This window comes from Chiloscyllium punctatum, chromosome 36 (assembly GCF_047496795.1).
Source record: "Chiloscyllium punctatum isolate Juve2018m chromosome 36, sChiPun1.3, whole genome shotgun sequence".
NCBI classification, from domain to species: domain Eukaryota; kingdom Metazoa; phylum Chordata; class Chondrichthyes; order Orectolobiformes; family Hemiscylliidae; genus Chiloscyllium; species Chiloscyllium punctatum.
Window position 1 is genome coordinate 5,173,016 of NC_092774.1, and position 20,215 is coordinate 5,193,230.

The following is a 20,215-nucleotide window of genomic DNA, read 5'->3' on the forward strand; positions in this document are numbered from 1 at the left end:
TTCTACATTTGATCCAGTTCTGTATCCAAATGGCTCGTTCTCCCTGGATTCCATGAGATCTAACCTTGCTAACCAGTCTCCCATGTAAATCACATCGACCACTCTTCCTTCATCAATCCTCTATGTTACTTCTTCAAAAAACTCAATGAAATTTGTAAGACATGATTTCCCACACACAAAGCCATGTTGAGTATCCATAATATATCCTTGCCTTTCCAAATACATGAACATCCTGTCCGTGAGATGTCTCTCCAACAACCTACCCACCACTGACGTCAAGCTCACCGGTCTATAGTTACCTGGCTTTTCTTTACCACCCTCCTTAAGCAGTGGCACCATGTTAGCCAATCTCCAGTCTTCTGGCACCTCACCTGTGACTATCGATGATACAAATATCTCAGCAAGAGGCCCAGCAATCACTTCTCGAGCTTCCCACAGGGTTCTAGGGTACAACTGATCAGGTCCTGCGGATATATCTACCTTTATGCATTTCAAGACATCCAGCATTTCCTCCTCTGTAATATGGACATTTTTCAAGGTGGTGGAAGTGGACACAATAGCAGCATTCTGGAGGCACTTGGACAAATATACGAATAGGCAGGAAACAGAGAGATACAGATGCTGTAAGTCTAAATTGTCACCAGGGGCTCATAGGACAAAATGGCCTGTTTCTGTGCTGCATTTTTAAAATTGTTCTTTGAATATATGGATCTGTATACTACGCGTTGCACACATCTGTTTTCTCCACACTGACCGTATTTGTAATTTCCTCAATGATCCATCTGAAATCTTACCACTGGCCAGCTCTAATACTCGCATTTGCCGTGTGTGTGTGTGTGTGTGTGTGTGTGTGTGTGTGTGTGTGTGTGTGTGTGTGTGTGTGTGTGTGTGTGTGTGTGTGTGTGTGTGTTTGTGTGTGTATGTGTACACGCTGAAGCTGCTGTAAGGTTGGATGCTGCTGTCTGCTGCTCATCTTCCTCTGAACAATTCACAAGCGAATTCCACTGTGCTGAGTAAACAGCTTCATCCCACTGCAGATGAAGAAAATGTACTTTAAACACGATTTGAATTGAAGGTTTGAAGAGAGGTTTCGACTCTATTAAATTCAGTGAAAGCTTAAACACATATTTACCATTTCACAGATAGAAGCACGTGCAAGCTTTCTCTCTCTTTCTCCCCCCTCCGCTCCATACACAGAAAGTGAGGTGCGAGAAACGAAGATTGCTACTTTAAAATGATTCCGATGTCGAGTGGATCCTGCACTGTGAGTCCTCTGCGTTCAGTCAATCAGCAAACACCCAAAGAGTGTTGGATAAAAGTTGTGACTGAGCTCAGTGAACAATTCAGAGAGGATCTAACGTAGGCAGAGTGTGCTCTTGTTGAGCTGAGGACGGAGAAACAGCAACAGACGTCCAGAATAAGAGAGAATCCGTTGAAAGTGATATCAGGGATATTGCTGGATTCATCGAGGGTGTGGTGCTGGAAAATTACAGCAGATCAGTTAGCATCCAGCGAACAAGAGAAACGATTTTTTTTGGCATAAGCTCTTGATTCCTATCCGAATCGTCGATTATCCTGCTCCTCGGAACTTGCCTGACCTCCTGTGCTTTTTCAGCACCACATTCTCGATTTTGATATCCAGCATCTACACTCCCTATTTTCCGCATGCTGCTGGTTAAGGACGATATAAAATCCATTGGTGTGGAAGTTTGGATTGTAATTTGAGAGAGGACAGTTTATGGGGATGCAAACATCACGTGTGATGTAGAAATTTCGAGGGCGGTGTGGTCAATCTGGGGGCAGACCTAAACTGATTAATAACAAGAATTGGCGTCAATGGGGAAGTGGGGCAGGAAATTAAAAGAGCAGTCTTGAGAGTGAAGGTACTGCAGATCTGGAGAATTGTTCAACATGGTTGGAAATTAATGCGTTAGAATTCTCCATACTCCATTTTAAGTGCAATGACTGTAACTCAGTTTGGGATGTGTCAATTCGCTGAGAATCTACTCTCTTTCTCCCGCCCGCACGCCCATACAAGGCGTGGAACACTCAGACTCACGTCAACCTTTTACTCACAGCCGCTTATTAGAATGTGTGCCTTCAAATTTCCGACTCTACTGTTGCACAGAGGACAGCGACCATGTGGACACTCATCATCTGGATATTGTGGGCAGCAAATCTAACAGGTCAACATGGATGAAATCCAATTTTTATTGCGTTATCAAATAATCGTTCAAACTGAGGCCACTCTGACACTTTACAATTCTTGTCTGTTTTCTCTTTCAGACCTGAGTCATGGAGATTCTGTCACTCAGTCACTCTCCTCAGACGTTCAGACAGAAGAAGAGGAAGTGACTCTAAGCTGTACCTATGATACTACATTGAGCAAATATTCATTGTTCTGGTACCGACAGCATCCAGACTCACAGCCCGAGTACATAGTGTTGAAAACTTATGCTGGTTATGAGGACAAAGCAGATTTTGCTGAAAGTCGCTTCTCCATCGAGCTTCAGACCTTGTATAAATTCACCAGTTTGACTATCACTGGGCTAGAACTGGCTGATGCCGCGGTTTATTACTGCGCTTTCTGGGCCCGCACAGTGGTGACAATCAGTCTCCCCCCTGTACAAAAATTGTCTTTGCATAAAGAATTATCGGTGTGAAGATTTTTTTGTTCGCAGATGTTCAGAAGTTACTATGTGCTTTCAGGAGTTCCTACCTTCACCAAATGGAAACCAAATTAAACTTGCATCAAACTGTCACCAAACTGTTTCCTGGAACTGCAAAGGAAATCAGCAGCAAACCCTGACCATATGCACAGACATATGAACACACGCACTCTAATCCCCACAAACAACACTTCGCTCTTCTCTGATTAGTGAACTGGGAGACAGCTCCTTCTCTGAGCTTCCCATCCTCACCGCCCACAGAAGATAGTGAGAATGGAGCACCGAGAGACATCACAGCGGATTACTGAGAAGGGATACTTAGAATGGCTGAAGATACTGATTTGATTGCATTGATGGAAAGTTGCATCAATCATTTCATCATCAGCGTGATCACATCGAGCTGTGTGCATTTACTTTGTGTGTGTGTTTGTGTGTGTGTGTGTGTGTATGTGTGTGTGTGTACATGTGCACATCAGTGCGTGGATGTGTGCGTTTCTGAGAGTATGTGTGAGTGACGATACTGTGCTTTGAAGAGGTGTGCTTTACTCTTGCTCCCTTTCTGCAGAGATTGGAAGCAAGTACCGAACATCCGATGAGAAGATAAACAACTTGTGGGGTTTTGGTTATTTTTTAAAAGTTGGAATAATAGAAATATCCTGTGAGGGTATGGGCAATCTCTTATAGATTTAGGACTGAGAATTATCTATTGGCGTTCTTTTGTCCTGGATTGTAGCTGGTACATGCATTTCTTTCTTGCTAATCGATTGCATCTGAGACAATGTGCTTTCCTGAATTTGCATTTTTGCCACAGCAGCGTTTATTGGATGTTACTAAATTAGAAAAGTTACTGTTTCGTCGTAAGATTATTCGCCTTGATTTATTTTATTTCAATTACAGTGGTTGACTGAATAATGTTTTGCTTAACATCGAGTGGTTTGACCAATAAAATTGCACGGGGGCATAGCACCTGATGTTTACGTGTAAAATAACAATGGAATTATAGGGTGTATTCTACCTTCTTAAGACATTTTGAATGGGTCTGGTGTGTTCGATAACAAACTGGCAGTTCGACCCGGATCAAAACCTTTAATTTCAGTTTGGACTTAGAATTGTTGAACTCAACGACTGCGAAATGCAAGCGGTAGTGTCTTTTCTTTTGGGTTTTCATTTCGGTTTGTTAAAACAGGATATGCGTTGGGTAGCTTGAGTTTTTCAGTCATTTAAAGATTGCTCGTCGTGGAGGAAGAAGTCACTTTTTATGTTTTACAGATGGGAATAAAGACACAGCTTATGCAATAGGCACACAAATTGCAGTTTGTGTTGTCTTTGACTGCGTGAAAACGAGAGGGAATTGCAGCAGTAACTTGACATTTATGATGACCGGAAATGACATCGGAATTTTTACAAATGCTTAACATTCAATTGCAAATGAACCAGCTTGAATTAGATTGAAAGGGAAGAAGAAAGGAAATAAAACAGTGTGAATCTCGATTAAAAGGAAAGCAAAAGGAAAATGAGAGGAAAGCTCTAGCAGAAAAAAAACGAGAAAGAGATAGGATAAAGTGAGAAAGAGGGAGAACAAAAGCAGAAAGGGGGAGAGTTTGAACATCAAAATCTGGCATTAAGCGAGCCATGTCGATTTGAAATGGCGCAAATGCACATATAAAATTGAATTATTGAGGAGGCTAGTGATGACGAGCAAGCCCATTCTTACCCATGGTTGATGAGATCTGTTTAACAATGTTCAAGCTTTGCTTTAGTTCAACGATGTAGATGCCCTTCTCATTTTATTTGAGAAAGGGGCTTAACAAATGAAATGTGCTGCGACTATGTAGGCGTTGTTGATACAAGAGCAAGGTATCAACCAGGAGCAGCCGATAAAGAAATGAAAACTTTAAGAGACACGGGAACATTCCAATCTTTGATGTTGACAGTGGAGGGAATATGCCATTCAGAAGGAGAATTACCAGCAAAGGTGCTAATATGAGGAATTCATGATGGAAAAAAAAGTGTTTCATTCTGTAAAGTATTGTTGGATAATCTAGTGAAAAGTGGTGAAGTGGTGGAAATGCTTGGTTCTACGAGTACAATTCATCCTTGGGAATGATAGAGCTGGATCACAGATGAGGGTGTGTCAACAATGTTTCAAAAGCCATTGGAAAATCAGGCAGGTATTACAGGTCATTCATCCTGAGTTTTTCTTGACTTTTCGGCAACAATGTCTCAAATCCATAATTTGAACAGGAGGAGAAATCAGAGAATAAGGAAGGAATTTAAAATAGGAATATCAGAGACCATGTTTGATTAAATTGTTATGAAAATGAAAACAGGAACAGGTGGAGGGCAATATTAATATTATTTATCAAGAGAAATTAACTGAATGGCAACAGAAGGATGAAAGGCCAGAATAACTGCTTCAAACATACAGAGAAGAAGAATCTGAGCGTTTCCGAAAATGTTGTTATCCTAAAACCAAAGCCATTAGAGAAGAAATGGAGACCATCCCATATTCAGGCGGATGTCAAAAAGGCAGACTTTTATCGAGTTGCAATACCCGTGGGTTATAGATAAACGCTGTTGTTAGTAGCACATGAATTATCAGTAGGAGACCATTTGCGAGTAAGAAAAGCTCAAGACAAAATGCGAAACAAATTATTGGCCTTGACTGCATAAGAACATAATTCAATGTTTTGGAGATGTCATGCGTGTCAGACATTTGGGTAACGTCATACAGCAGTAACACCAGCATTCTTAATATCTCTTCCAGCATTTGAGAGACCATTTCGGGTGTCTTAATTGATGATGTAAGGCCTTTACCTCAAACAAGATTTGAGATTCTGTATTTGTTGACAATAACTGATGTTTTCACAACATTTACAGAGGCCGTTCCATTATGCTGTGTCGTGTATACAAGGATTGTAGAAATGTTAATTAACTTCTTTTTTACTAGATGCGGACTACCTACAAAGATACAATCAGATTAATCGAAATACAAGTTGAAATGATTCAAATAAGTTGCGGGCAAGTAGGGAATAAAACAATTCAAATCTGCTGAGTATATCGAGAATCGTAGGGAACATTAGAACAGTGGCATCATACTTTAAAGAACAAGTTGAGCGTGTATTTTCAAGACAATCCAGAAGATTTGGATAAAGGAATTCCATTTGTACTTTTCACGTATACAGCTGACCGAAATGAATCGACAAAATTCAATCCATTTGCCTTAGTTTTTGGGCACGAGATGAGCGGACGACTGAAATAACTTCACGCAAAATTGATGAGTCAGATTTCAGAGACCGCATATTTCAACCATGTGTCAAATTTTATGGAGACATTCAACAGAGCAGGTGAGTTGGCTCGGCAGCATTTAAAAGTAATCCAGCATGTGATGAACCAGGAAGCAGAAACAAACAAACACATTCTCAAGGTTTCTAGAGGAGATAAACTATAAGTGTTACTTTCAGTGATCTATGTACATTTCTGACAACGTTCAACGAGCCTTATCAAACTGAAAGTAAATTGAAAGAGATGAATTATAGGATCGGAATGCTGAATAGAAAGAAATCTCACTGAATGTGTTCTGCGAACATGATGAAAATGATACTGTTATAGGGAAGGAAAGCAAAAGGCGAATGTGTTACTTTTTTGAAGTCACAGTGAAGAACCAAGTTCTGCCGATTCTGAATTGAACATTCCTTCAATTGAATTGGACACGAGGACGTTACCAAAATGATAAAGAAATCATTGAGTTAAATTGAAATTATGTGAAAGAGTTATTGCAATCATATGGGGAGATACGTTGGCATAAGCTTGGAAATACTGATCTAATTGTGCATGATGTAGATATAGGAAATGCTGCTCCAGTTAAGTGACCTCCTCGTGAACATAGCACTCTGAAGTTGGCATATGTTCAAAAAGTGGTCGAGCACACCGTCAAAAACAACATAATGGAAGGAAGTTGCAACGGATTAAACTCACCCACAATATTAGTGTCCTCACCAGACTTTACCCAAGGATTATATGTGGACTATGCAGATAGAGCAGCGATTAACATTGGTTATGCTGATTATCTGGAATTAAGTCAATTCAGGTGAGTTATACATGTGTTTCTTAGAAACTATTGTTGGGCTGTAGTAGTTTCTGCCCCTCTCGGTCACATAGAGCTGATTTCTTACCTCACCTAAAACAGAGAGGGAAGAAGAGCCAGGAGGGGAAATGAAAAGTCGTTGGAAGATAGGATCAAGGAAAACACTAAGGCTTTCTATCACTATATCAGGAATAAAAGAATGACTAGAGTAAATGGGGAAGTTGATTGTGTAGTCAAAGGAGATAGGGAATGTGCTGAATGGATATTTTTCATCAGCATTCACACTGAAAGTAGACAATATTGTCAAGGACAATGCCGAGACACAGGCTACAAAAATAGATGGGATTGAAGTTCACAAGGTGGAGATGGTAGCAATTCTAGAAAGTGCGAAAATAGATAAGTTCCCTGGTCTGGATTGGATTTATCCTGGGATTCTCTGGGAAGCCAGGGAGAAGATTGCAGGGCCTTTGGCTTTCATTTTTATGCATGCATTGTCTGCAGGAATAGTGCCAGAAGTCAGAAAATGTTGTTCCCTTCGTCAAGAAGTGGAGTAGAGACAACACCATTAATTATAGACCAGTGAGGCTTACTTCGGTTGTGGGTAAGGTGTTGGAATACGTTATAAGAGGTGGGATTTACAATCATCTTTAAAGAAATAAGTTGATTAGGAATCGTCAACATTGTTTTGTAAAAGGTAGGTCGTGCCTCACAAACCTGATTGAGTTCGTTGGGAAGGTGAACAAACCGGTGTTTGAGGGTGAAACGGGTGATGTAGTGTATGTAGATTTCAGTAAAGCGTTTGATAAGGTTCCCCACAATGGGCTCTTGCACAAAATACGGAGGCATGTGATTGAGGGTGCTTTACCGATTTGGATCAGAAATTGGCTAGCTGAAAGAAGACAAGGGTGGTGGCTGATGGGAAATGTTCGTCCTGGAGTTCAGTTACTAGTCTTATACAACAAGGATCTGTTTATGGTCACTGCTGTCGTCATTTTTATAAATGACCTGGATGAGGGCATTGAGGGATGGGTTAGCAAATTTGCGAATAACGCCAAAGTTGGTGGCGTAGTGGATAGTGTAGAAGGATGCTGCAGGTTGCAGCCGGGCATTGATATGCCGCTGAGCTGAGCTGAGATGTGGAAATTGGAATTTAATGCGGAAAAGTGTTAAGGAGTAACAGGAGTAAAGATTACTGGGCTAATGTTAAGATTTTTGGTCGTGTGGATGAACCCAGAGATCCCTGAAAGTTGCCACCCAGTTTGAATGGGTTGTTCAGAAGGCACATGGTTTGTTCGCTTTCATTAATAGAGGGGCTGAGTTTCGGATCCTTGAGGTCATGCCGCTACTGTACAAAACTGTGTGCAGCCGGATCTGTTGTACTGCGTACAGTTCTGGTCACCACATTACAAAAAGGATGTGAAAGCTTTTGAAATGGTTCAGAGGACATTTAGCAGGATGTTGCATCGTGTGGTGGGAAAGTCTTACGTAAAAATGCTGAGGGAATTGAAGCTGTTAGAGAGAAGAAGGTTCAGCGCTGACTTAATTCCATGTAAAAGACAATCAGAGAGTAAGATAGGATGAACAGTGAGTGCCGTTTTCCTTGGATGGTGCTGGCTAGCACGAAGGGACAGAGTTTTATATTGAAGGGTGATAGATATAGGATAGATGTGAAAAGTAGTTTCCCTACTCAGAGAGTAGTAGGGGTGTGGACGCATTGCCTGCAACAGTAGTACACTCGCCAAATTTAAGGGCATTTAAGTCGTCATTCAGAGACATATGGATGAAAATGGAATAGTGTAAGTTAGATGGCCTTCGGATTAGTTTCACTAGTTTGCACAAAATCGAGGGCCGAAGGGCCTGTACTATTCTATGTTGTATTTTCGAACTGATCCAGAGGTGCTGATCGCGTCACTGAACCGATTGTTTAGAAAGTGTGTACATGCCAGATGCTAACCCATCAAGATTCATGGATTACTTCCTCATCGAGCATGACAGCTCCACATAATGAATTTTCTCTCAATTATTGCTCCCCCTTTGTAAGGTTGCCGTGCTTGAGTAGCTGAGACTGTGAGTATAGTTCCTGTCTCCCTCCAGTTTCTATAATGGCTGCTCACTGGATTGTATGACGGTGAAGATCAGAATCCAGAGGTCGAGGGCAGAATTCTCCGTCCCGATGGCACAGTTGGTCAAAGTGCAGTACTTCAGCTTCCGGTGAAGGGTGACCTGACACTCCTTTTGCCACGCTGCTCTCGACAGCGATCGGAAACTGTGGCTTCCGTCGACCACGCCACCAGTGCCACTTGAAAAAGTTAAGTAAAGTGCTGCTGCTTCAAATCATTGTTACTTATGAAAGTTCCACAGCCACGAATGCAGGAGGAGACGGTGTTATCCAGTCTTTGACTGGGTGGTCTGTAAGGTGGAAACAAACTCCATGGGACAGATGATGAGAGGAGATAAGGGTGCATGCTTCCAGTACCCTGGAAAGACACTGTATGTCCCAGTGGGGAAACTGGTTATTCATTCCATTGGGCAAATCTTTGTACCTCTTCACACCGACGCACTATTTCTTTTCAAATAATTAAAAAAGTCTCAGTATCTTCCAGAACAAAAATGACATCTGCACCGTTCACATTAACCCATCATATGACAGGTTCAAAACATTTACTTTGAAGATATATCTGATTTTGGTTAATCAATTATAGAATAGAATCCCTGCAGTGTTGAAATTGGCCCTTGTGTGCAACAAGTCTCCACTGACCATCTGAAGATTACGCCACGCAAGCCTATTCCCCTAACCTATTACTTAACATTTACTCCTGTCTAATGCATCTAACTTACGCATCCCTGAATGCTATGGACAATTTAGCATGGCGATTTCACCTGACTGGAGGAAACACACGCAGGCACAGTGAGAACGTGTAAACTCCACATCGACAATCGCCCAAGGCTGGAGATTAACGCGGGTCCCTGGCGCTGTGAGGCAGCAGTGCTAAGCATTGCACCACCGTGCCACCCAAGATGCTATTAGGTATTCCGTGATTTGTTCCTCGAGGAGATTTGGCGCCACTTGCGAACACAAAATTTTGTGCCTATAACTGAATTTCCCTGGAGAGGTCGTCGTGAGCTCCCTTTTGAAATGCCTGCAGTGCTTCATGTAGCGGTAGACGCAAGGAGCATTTAGAAAGGGGTGGCCAAAGCTGGACCCAGTGACGCTGAAGGCGCTGTGATACATTTGCATGTTAGGATGGGGACTGACTTCGAGATGAACTTAAGCTGGTGGTGCTCCTGTTTATCGGCTGCCCTTGTACTTCTACATGGTAATGGTCATTGGTTTGGAAGGAGTTGCTTTTCATGCTTACTTACCAACACACAATAATAAATGGTATATTTTCAAAATCAAGTAATAGCACAAAGTGGAATTGCAAAAGGATCGCATGGTAGTCAAGGGTGACAATCTAGTGTAACTCACCTGGGATGATTTCATTCAAATTTAGAATAATCAACCTTCATCTCATCTGGCGCCTTCATTCCTTATTGACAGGAGTGCAATACCGTGATTTAAAAAAACAAACTGCTCTCCTCTTCATGGGGCACAACAGGCCAGAGCTGTTTTTATACCTCCACTCAACACAAACCAAAGGCACGACATGGACCTCCGAACGTTTCCATCTGCACATTCTGGTGTTCGTGCTCGTGTATTTGTGTCCGTATGCATGTATGCACGTCTGGTCGTGCATATTTGGTTTAATATCTTTTTGCGTGTATTTCAATGTATTCTGTTGTGCATTTTTCTGTTTGTGTCATCGTCTTTTGTGAAGTGCGTTGCAAAGATGAGAAACGTTCATCGGCAGAGGCGTTTCAGCTCAACAGCAACTGACCGTTGCTTTCTGAGATAAGCTGGCTGGCTGATAAAGAATGAGTTTATAAAAGAAAAAAAAGTCTTACATTCTCTTTCTCTACTTCTCTGTGTTCAGAGTTAAAAATCACAAAACACCACGTTGGAGTTCAACAGATTTCTTTGGAAGTCCAAGTTTTTGGAGAGTTGCTCCTTCATCAGGTAACTAGTGGGTCAGGATGATATGTGTCCTATGATCGTCCCACGCTAGCTACCTGAAGAAGGAGCGGCATTCTGAAAACTTGTTCTTCCAAGTAAACCTATTGGACTATAAACTGATGTTGTGCGATTTTTAACTTAATCCACCCCAGTCCAACACCGGCACCTCCACAGCCTCTCGGCCATCAGTTCAACACGATGCAATTGCACCCTCTGTTGGCGGGTATACGTTAGTGCACACGAAGAATAACAAACGATTCAGGGACTCAGACAGAGAGAGAGTCATAGCAGCATCTTTCAAATTGACAGCAGTGTTAACTGACACACAGCAGCAGTTTGCATTTTTTGATACAGTCAGTTTGCATGTGCAGAAGACATTCACCAATTCACTGGTGATAGTTAGATGTTTCTTTTGTCCATTGGTTCTCTTTCTTTACCGACTTGTCATTCTGACCAAACCCTTCCACATGTCCCATGTCGGTGTCCCAGAATAAAAATCCACAGTTAGCAACGAGGCTGTTTGTTCATCGTGAATTTCTGGATCAGGGATGGTTTGCACATAATGGGCAAATCTCAGAAATAAAAGCGGCTGGTTGCAAAATCAGACTCAAAGTTAGATTTCCTTCACTGACCAGCTATACTTCAGTTGTCTTCCAAATACTGGAAAAGTTGCTTAATGCATTTATTTGCTCTGAGAACTTACTGATTAGACACTCATTTCCACTCCTGAACTCTAAAGTATGGAACTATTACCATTTGAACCTCATTAAGGTATTACAAACTTATTTTTTGTTATTCCAGACTGTGGGAAATGTGTTTGCTCAAACATGCTTTGCGTGCAGAAACAGAAACATTGTAATTAGGTGCAGGCGAAGGCCGTTCGGTCCTTCGAGCTTGCGCCACCTTTAATACGATCATGGCTGATAATGCAAATTCAGTATCCTATTCCCACACTTTCCACATATCCTTAATCCATTTTGCCACAAGGGCCACGTCTAGCTATATTAAATATATATATATATATATATATATAAACGAACCAGTTCCACAGTTTCCTGTAGGAGAGAATTTCAATGATTCACAACTCTGAGTGAAGAAGTCCTTTCTTATCACTGCCCTGAATCGCTTATCCCTTATTTTTAGACTGCAACACCCTAGTTATGAGCTTCCCAACATCAGGAACTTTTTTTTTGCCACATCTAATCCGCCCAGTCTCATCAGCACTGTGTATGATTCGATGAGATCCCCCTTCATTTTCCCAAATTCCAGCTAATCCAAGCCGATTCAATGCTATCTTCCCTCATATGTCAGATCTTCCATTCCGGGAGTCAGCCTTGTGAACCTTTGTTAGGCTCCAATAATAGCAAGAATGCCCTTCTTCAGACGAGAAGCACAGAACTGCACACAATACTCAAGGTGTGGCCTCATGAAGACCCTATATAACTGCTGCAAGTCATAAATACTCCACTACACAAATCCGATCACTGTGATGGAGGGAATGACATTGGCTTTCCTCACTGCTGACTGCACCTGCACACCAACCTTCAAAGACTGTTCCATCATGGCACCCAAGTCTGTTCGCACCACACCTTTTCCTAAACTGCCACAATTCAGATAATAAGCTGCCTTCCTTGGTTTTATGACCAAAGTGGATAACCTCACATTTATCCACATTAAATTACATTTGCCATATATATTTTCCACTCAGTCAGCCTGTCTAAGTCACCCTGCAACCTCTTAGCATCCTCATCCCAATCCACACTGCCACCCAATCTAATGTCATTTGCAAATCTGATGATTTGCTTCAAGAAGTGTGGTGCTGGAAAAGCACAGTTGATCAAGGCAGGACCTGACGAGCACCAGAATCGACATTTCGAGCATAAGCTCTGCATCAAGAACATGACGCTCAAAACGTCGAATCTCCTGCTTCTCACATGCTGCCTGAGAAGCTGATGTTTCCCAGCACCACTCTTTTTGACTCTGATCTTCAGCATCTGCATTCCTCGTTTCACCACATTCAATTCCTTAGTCAAAATCGTTTATGTATATCGTGAACAACAGAGGTTCCAGCACTGAAACCTGCAGCACCCCGCTGGTCACTGCCTGCCATCTGAAAAGGACCCGTTTATTCCAACTTTCTGTTTACTGTATACCAACCACTTCCTTACATATGCCAATACATTATCTTTGAAACCACAAGCTTTAATCTTCATTAGTATTCTCTTGTTTGGAAGATTGTCAAAACCCCGTGAATGTCTGGATAGACAATATTTACTGATTCATCCTTGTTCACTCGGCGGGTCACATCATCAAACAATTCCAGAAGATTCTTCAAGCATGACTTCCCGAGAGTAGCAAGGGATGAACACATACCCCTCTGTGTGAGTTGTTGCGATCCTCGATTTGAATGTTGCTTCGAATTGAATTCCCGATGCGTTTGACATCCTCTTCTGCAGCAGCAGAGATTAGCAGAGTTCAACGCAGAGGAGAATTGGGGAGTAGATTGTGAGACGTTTTGCTCAATTAATTAATTATCATTCCCCCAGACAACTATCTCCGAAAACCAACTGACACCTTCTTTGTCAGAGATACAGCTGGAGATGGTAGTGTGTCCGTGTAGTGACGCACAAGGTTGGTGTGATGGGTTTTAGTTTGAGAGGGGGTTGTTTGTGGTGCTACAATGATTATGTGCCTTTTGGAAATCACCACAGTGTTGTACTTAAAAAAACTTGGGGACGTTTCGTAAGAAGAACTGGCGTCAGTAGGGATAGTGGGGCAAAATAAATTAGCAGGGCTTTCCTTCAAAAATGTACTTTATTCAGAAAAAAAACTATCTCTTTGAATGCATGCAATGCCAGACATGCACTTCGATTCGGTACCGTGCTGCATGAACTAAACAAACACATTTGAGTTTGAATCTATCCCAAAAACCAAATACATCTCTTACACATATAAGACTGTATTAAAAGCCTTGAGACACCAGTTAGGCCTGGCAGGAAAGCAAGATATTCTTGAGAGTAAAGGTGCGAGTAATCTCAGATATTGCTTTTCAGGATTGGAAGCCAATCTATCAGAATTCTCAGTGCTCCGTTTTAAGGAGAGTGTGTACAACAGGGCTTGTGATCTGCCAACATCCATGGTGTCTGCACTCCTGCACCGGCCCTCCAAGAATCACTACTGTCACAGACACTTTTCATTATGTTAGTCTAGATATATGTGACAACAAAACATTCATTCATTTAATGATTTCGAAACATCCAGTGATCTGACAGCACTGAGGGCGGGGTTTCAGAATGGGTATACTCAAATACCCAGCAACTCTGTTATACAGAAGATAACGAAGATGCGCCTACTCAGTGTTTGGTTTGTGTGGGGCGCAATTCTAGCAGGTAAATGTGAAGCAAAGCCATTTCCAATTCCTTTATCCAATTGATGGCAGACAAGCATTTTATAATTGATGCCTGTTTTATCTTTCAGGTCTCAGTCATGAAGATTCTGTCACTCAATCTTTATCCTCATATGTTTTGGCAGAAGGAGAGGCAGTGACTCTAACCTGTACCTATGATACGACATTAAGCAGCTATTCATTATTGTGGTATCGACAGCACCCAGACAATCAACTCGAGTACGTACTGAGGAATGATAATGACGGTTATCAGCATTCTGCGGATTTTGCAAAGCATCGCTTCTCAGCAGAACTTCAGACCTGGAAGAAATTCACCAGTTTGACTATAACCGGGCTACAGCTGATTGACACTGATGTGTATTACTGCACTTTATGGGACTACACAGTGATGAGAAACCGTCTCATCCTTGTACAAAAACTTCGGTGAACCATTGTTGAACACCCACTTGCAGTTTGTGTGAATCATGGGCTGATCCAAGATGTCGTTTCGAGCTCAGACATAGAGGAAACCAAGTTGACCTCAGGTCACCCTGTCACCCGAGAGCTTCTTGAAACTGATGAGATGATAAACTGCAGACTCTGATCATTCATGCAGATACAGAACAGAACCATAACTGAACACTCGCATTAAAAATCCCCACACTCAACAATTCGCTGTCCCACATGTTCTGGATAGTGAGCTGGGAGTGGTCTCACCTTCTCCGAGTTTCACAAACTCACTGCTGACACAAAGCTTTGAGGGAAGCGCTCGAAGAGAAGCCACAGTTAATTGAAGGCGGGGCTTAAGAATGGGGACTTCCGAACGTGATGATTTGAATGTACTGAGTGAATGGTGATCATTCCATCATTCCTATGATCATCAAACTGTACATCTACTGTAAACGTAATGTGGCACCAGGTCTTTGTGCGTGCATGCATATGTGTGCCATTGTGTGCATGTACGTGTATGGTTTGTGCATTTCTGATTGTATATATGTATGTCGTGTTATGTGCTTATTTGTCTCTGTATGCGCGTTTTTCTGTGATAGTTTGTGTCTGTGTGAGCAGGTTCAAAAAAACAACAAATTCATCAGTATTACTTCCAGTGACATTAGAACTAAATTACTAATCCAATGACCCTGATAAAGTTCTGGAGATGCAGATTCGATCCCAGCCTCGGCAAACGGTGGAATTTGAATTTTTTTTTAAAAATCTGGAATAAAGAATCAATTGCTGACACTGAAACCATTGTAGTTTGTTGGGCAAACTTATCTGGTTCACTATGATTCTTCAGGGAAGAAAAAATGCCATCCTCCCCTGGTCTGGGTTCCAGACCCATAACAAAGCTCAGTTGAGCTTTGAAATGGCCTAGCAAGCTGTCCAGTTTTGTCATTCACCACAAATCACATTGAAATGGACCTGGACGGGTCAGCTGGCATCAACATTGGCACCGGAAAAGACAACAGCACCACCAGCCCTGTTGGCACTGCAAATTCCTCCTCACTAATGACTCGGGGCTACAGTCAAAATTCAGAGAGCTGTCTCACAGACGAGCTTGATATGGCGATACCTTATGTATAATGATCCAGAAACCACCATCACATCCCTGGATATGTCCTGTCTCACCGGCTGGACAGACCCAGCAGCGACGGAGGGAAAGTGGTATACAGTCAGCAAGGAGTTGCGTTAAGATTCCTCGACATTGACTCCAGTTCCCATGAAGTCTCAAGGATTCAGGATAATCTTAGTCCTGGGGATTGTAATGTACCTTCTTCCCTCGGTGGATGAATTAGTGCTCTTCCATATTGAACAACACTAAGAGGTAACACTGGGGATGGTAAAGATACAAAATATTCCCGTTGGAAATTTCAATGTCCACAAAGTGACTTGGCAGCAGTAATAATGAACAGGCTGGTCGAGTCCTAAAGGCCATAGATGCTTGAATGAGTCTGCAGCAGGCGGTGATGGAACAAACAAGAAGCAAAATCATGCTTGACATTATCCTTACTAGTCTCCAACTGCGGATGCATCTGTCCATGACAGTATCGATAAGAGCAACCAATTCACAGTCTTTGTCGAGATGAAGTGCCGCCTTTACATTGAGAATAGCCTCCATTGTTATGTGTGGCACTATCACCATGCTAATTTGAACAGAGTTTGAAGAGAACTACCAACTCAAGGAAGGGCATCCATGAGGCGCTATGGGCCATCAACAATAGCAGAACTTTCCTCCAGCGCAATCTGTAACCTGATGGGCCAGCAAATCCGTCACTTTAAGCTATCCTATCAAACCAAGGGATCAATTCTGGTTCAATGGAGAGTGTAGGAGGACATGTCAGGAGCAACACCAGGCATACATGAAGCAGATGTGCCAAAATTCCGAAGCTACCAAACAGTGTACCAAGCAATGTAAGCCGAAAGTGACAGACAGAGCTACGTGATCCCACAAACAATGCATCAGACCTAATCTCTGGCTTGCTGTGAGAACCATTCGTGAAAGGTGGTGGACGATTAAACAAGACACTGTACGAGGTGGTTCCGCAAAATCCCCATCCTCAATGATGGAAGAACCCAGCACATCAGTGCAAAAAGTAAGGCTGAAGCTTTCGCATCAAACTTCATCCAGAATTGCCAAGTTAATGATACATCTCAGCCTACTCCAGTGGCCCCCAGCATTACAGATACTAGTCATCAGCCAATTCGATTCACTCCACGTGAAATCAAGAAACAGTTGGAGTCACTGGATGCTGCAATGGATATTGGCCCTTAGAATATGCGAAGAATAGGACTGAAGACTTGTACTCCAGAAGGTGTCGCTCCCCTAGGCAAACTGACCCAGTACAGGTACAGTTACAACACTGGCCTTTATTCGACAATGTGGAATATTGCCAAAATATGCTCTGTACATAAAAAAAAGACAAATCAGAACTGGCCGATTACCGCCTCATCAGTCTGCTTTAGATCCTCAGTAAAGTGATGGAAGGTATCATCCCCAGTGCTATCAAGCAGCACCTGCTCAGCAATGACTTACTCACTGAGCCCAGATTTGGTTCGTCCGGCGACATTCAACTCCTGGTCTCATCACAGCCTTGCGTTAAACATGGACAAAATAATTGAATTGCAGAGGTGAAATGAGAGTGACAGCCCTTGACGTCAGGATTTCATTCGACCGAGTGTGGCATCAAAGGGCTGATCAAAGCTGCAGGCATTGGGCCATAGAATCCCGACAGTACGGAAACAGACTCTTCACTCCGACAATTCCACATTGTCACTCCGAAGAGTATCCCACCCAAAATCATTCGGCCTTGCCAATACACCTCACTTGCACATGCCTGAACACTATGGGCAATTTAGCCAACATTGACACGGGGAGAATGTAAAAACTCTACTCAGAAGGTCGCCCGAGTCTAGAATCGATTTTTTTCCCCTGGAGCTTTGAGGCAGCAATGCTAGCAGCTGAGCCACCGTGCCGCCCAGGTATCAATGGGCAAACTCTCTGGTGATTAGATTCATATCTGATGCATAGGAGGATGGTAGTGATTGGTGGAGCTCAGTCATCTCATTTCCAGGACATGTTGTTAGGAGTTCCTCAGGATAGTGTCCCCGGACCAACCATCCTCAGTGGTTTCATCAATGACCACCCCTCCATTATAAGATCAGAACTGGGGACGAATGCAGAAATTTTAGCACCACTTGTGACTCCTCAGATGCTGAAGCAGACCGTGTCCAAACGCACCAAGTTCAGGCTCATATCCAATCTTGGTTAGATATATAGCAAGTAACATTCGTGCCACAGTATTGCAGACTATGACCAACACCAGTAAGAAACAATCCAACCACTAGCCCTTATATTTAATAGTATTGTGATCACTTAATCGCCCAGTACAAACATGCTGAGCATTCCAATTGACCAGAAACTCAACTGTACTCGCCCCATGAAGCCAGTGGCTGCAAAATCAGGTCAGAGGCTACGAATATTCCGGTGATTAGGTCACATCCTGACACCCCTACTACCATCCAGCATATACAAAGCACAAGTCAAGAGTGTGATGGAACACTCTTTACTTTCCTGGACGGGTGCATCGCCAACAATATCCAAGAAGCTTGACAAAGCAGCCTGTTTCATAGGCACTGCATCCACAAACATCCATTTCCTCCACCACTCAGTAGCTCAGTAGCAGTAGTGTGCACTATCTGCAAGATGGCCTGCAGGATTAAACAAGGATTCTCAGACAGCATTTTCCAAACTCATGACCGCTTCGGTCTAGAAAGACAAAGGCAGCAGATAGGTGGGGTCACCGCCAGTTTCAAGTTCCACTCCAAGCCACTCAATATCCTGACTTGGAAATGTATCGCCTTTCCTTCACTGCCTCTGGTCAAAATCCTGGAATTCCCTCCCTAATGCAGTGTGGGTCAATCCACATTTGTCGACTGAAGCAGTTTAAGAAGGCAGTTCATCACCAGCTTCTCCATGCATCTATGGATGGGCAATAAATACTGTTGAGCCAGCGATGCCCACATCCAACAACATGGGTCAATTAAAAAAAAAACTTGCTTCATATCAACCTTGGCCTCCTGCTGTTTCTCCTGTATCAAAACTAACTATTTCGCATTTATAAAACTCCATGTAGCTCTTTGCATATATAATGTCGTCTTCATCTTCCCCGGTAGATGTCTCTCCATCCTTAGGCTGAGCTACAGCTATATTGGCTCTTTCGTTTGGATTCTCCTCAATGAACTCAGTCACAGATACTATTATAGAACAGAGGAAAATAACGCATGACGATCGCTTTAATCTCTTTAATTTCGTCTTCTTTTCGGCTCCACTTTTACAGTGGTTTCTCTCTTTCCTTACACGAGTATTGTTCCCTAGATTTACCTAAAGTAATGTGTAAGTGGTCACGGGGCTTTGCATGTCGGGTAATGTGTGAGTGGAAAGATAAAATCTACTATAAATAGGAGACCAGTTGCTTATTTCGGTGTTATACTCCTGTCAATTGAACATGAAGATAGTGGCACGATTACAATGGATTACACACATTATCCTCAATAGAATCGACACAAATGAGTTACACGTGAGATTATTAGGGGCTACAGATGGGCAGTGGTGGGCCGCTCCATCTTGGTCACATCATTGAATCATAGAATCGTACAGAGAGACAGCACAGAAACAAACCCTTTGGTCTAACTCGTCCGTGCTGAAGGCAGTGCTGCGTTGGAAGTTTGGAACTGACATATATTTGGGGGAGGGCAATTGAAGAAACCAGTGAAGTCCTCATTGATGCTGTGTGATTGGAGGGTCCCAGGGCTGAGGATGAGGCGTTCTTTCTCCTGCCGTCGGGTGGTTAGGGTGTAGTGATGGAAGAGTCCCTGGACCTGCATGTCTTTGGCGCAGTGGGAGGGGCCGTTGAAGTGTGCGGCCACGGGGGCAGTGGGGTTGGTTAATTGGTGTGGTGTCCCAGAGACGTTCTCTGAAGTACTCTGCAAGTGGTCCTGTCTCCCCAACGTGGAGGAGACCACATCGGGAGTAACGGATACAGTAAATGACGTGTGGAATTGCAGATAAAATTGTGATGGGTGTGGAATGCTCCTTTGGGGCCTTGGCCTGAGGTGAGGTAGTGTGTGTTCACAAAGGTTTGTAATTTTGCGGTGGCAGGGGAAGGTGCCAGAAGGGAAGGTCGCCTAGGTTGGGGCATGGACCTGACAAAGACGTCGTGGAGGGAGTGGTCTTTTTGGAACACAGATAGGGGTGGGGAGAGAAACATGTCTCCCGTGGTGGTGTCTGTTTGTAGGTGGCAGAACTGGCGGAAGATGATGCAATGTATTAGGAAATTGGTGGGATGGAAGATGAGGACTGGGGGTTCTGTCTTTCTGCGGTTGGAGGGATGGGATTTGAAGGCGGATGAGATGTGCTGTAAATCATCATCCACCATGTGTGAGGGGAAATTGTAGTTTTTGAAGAAGGAGGCCATTTGGTGTGTTCCGTGGTGGAGCTGGTCTTCTTGGGCCAGATGCAGTGG

General features: G+C 43.0%; 1 gene segment (V, D, J or C); it reads left to right on the forward strand.

Moving 5' to 3' along the window:
• The first annotated feature begins 14,153 nt into the window (after positions 1-14,153).
• Positions 14,154-14,643, forward strand: LOC140461080 (T cell receptor alpha variable 38-2/delta variable 8-like). The segment is given in 2 exon segments: positions 14,154-14,199; positions 14,288-14,643. Coding segments are annotated over 2 exon segments (402 nt in total).
• Positions 14,644-20,215: the final 5,572 nt, after the last annotated feature.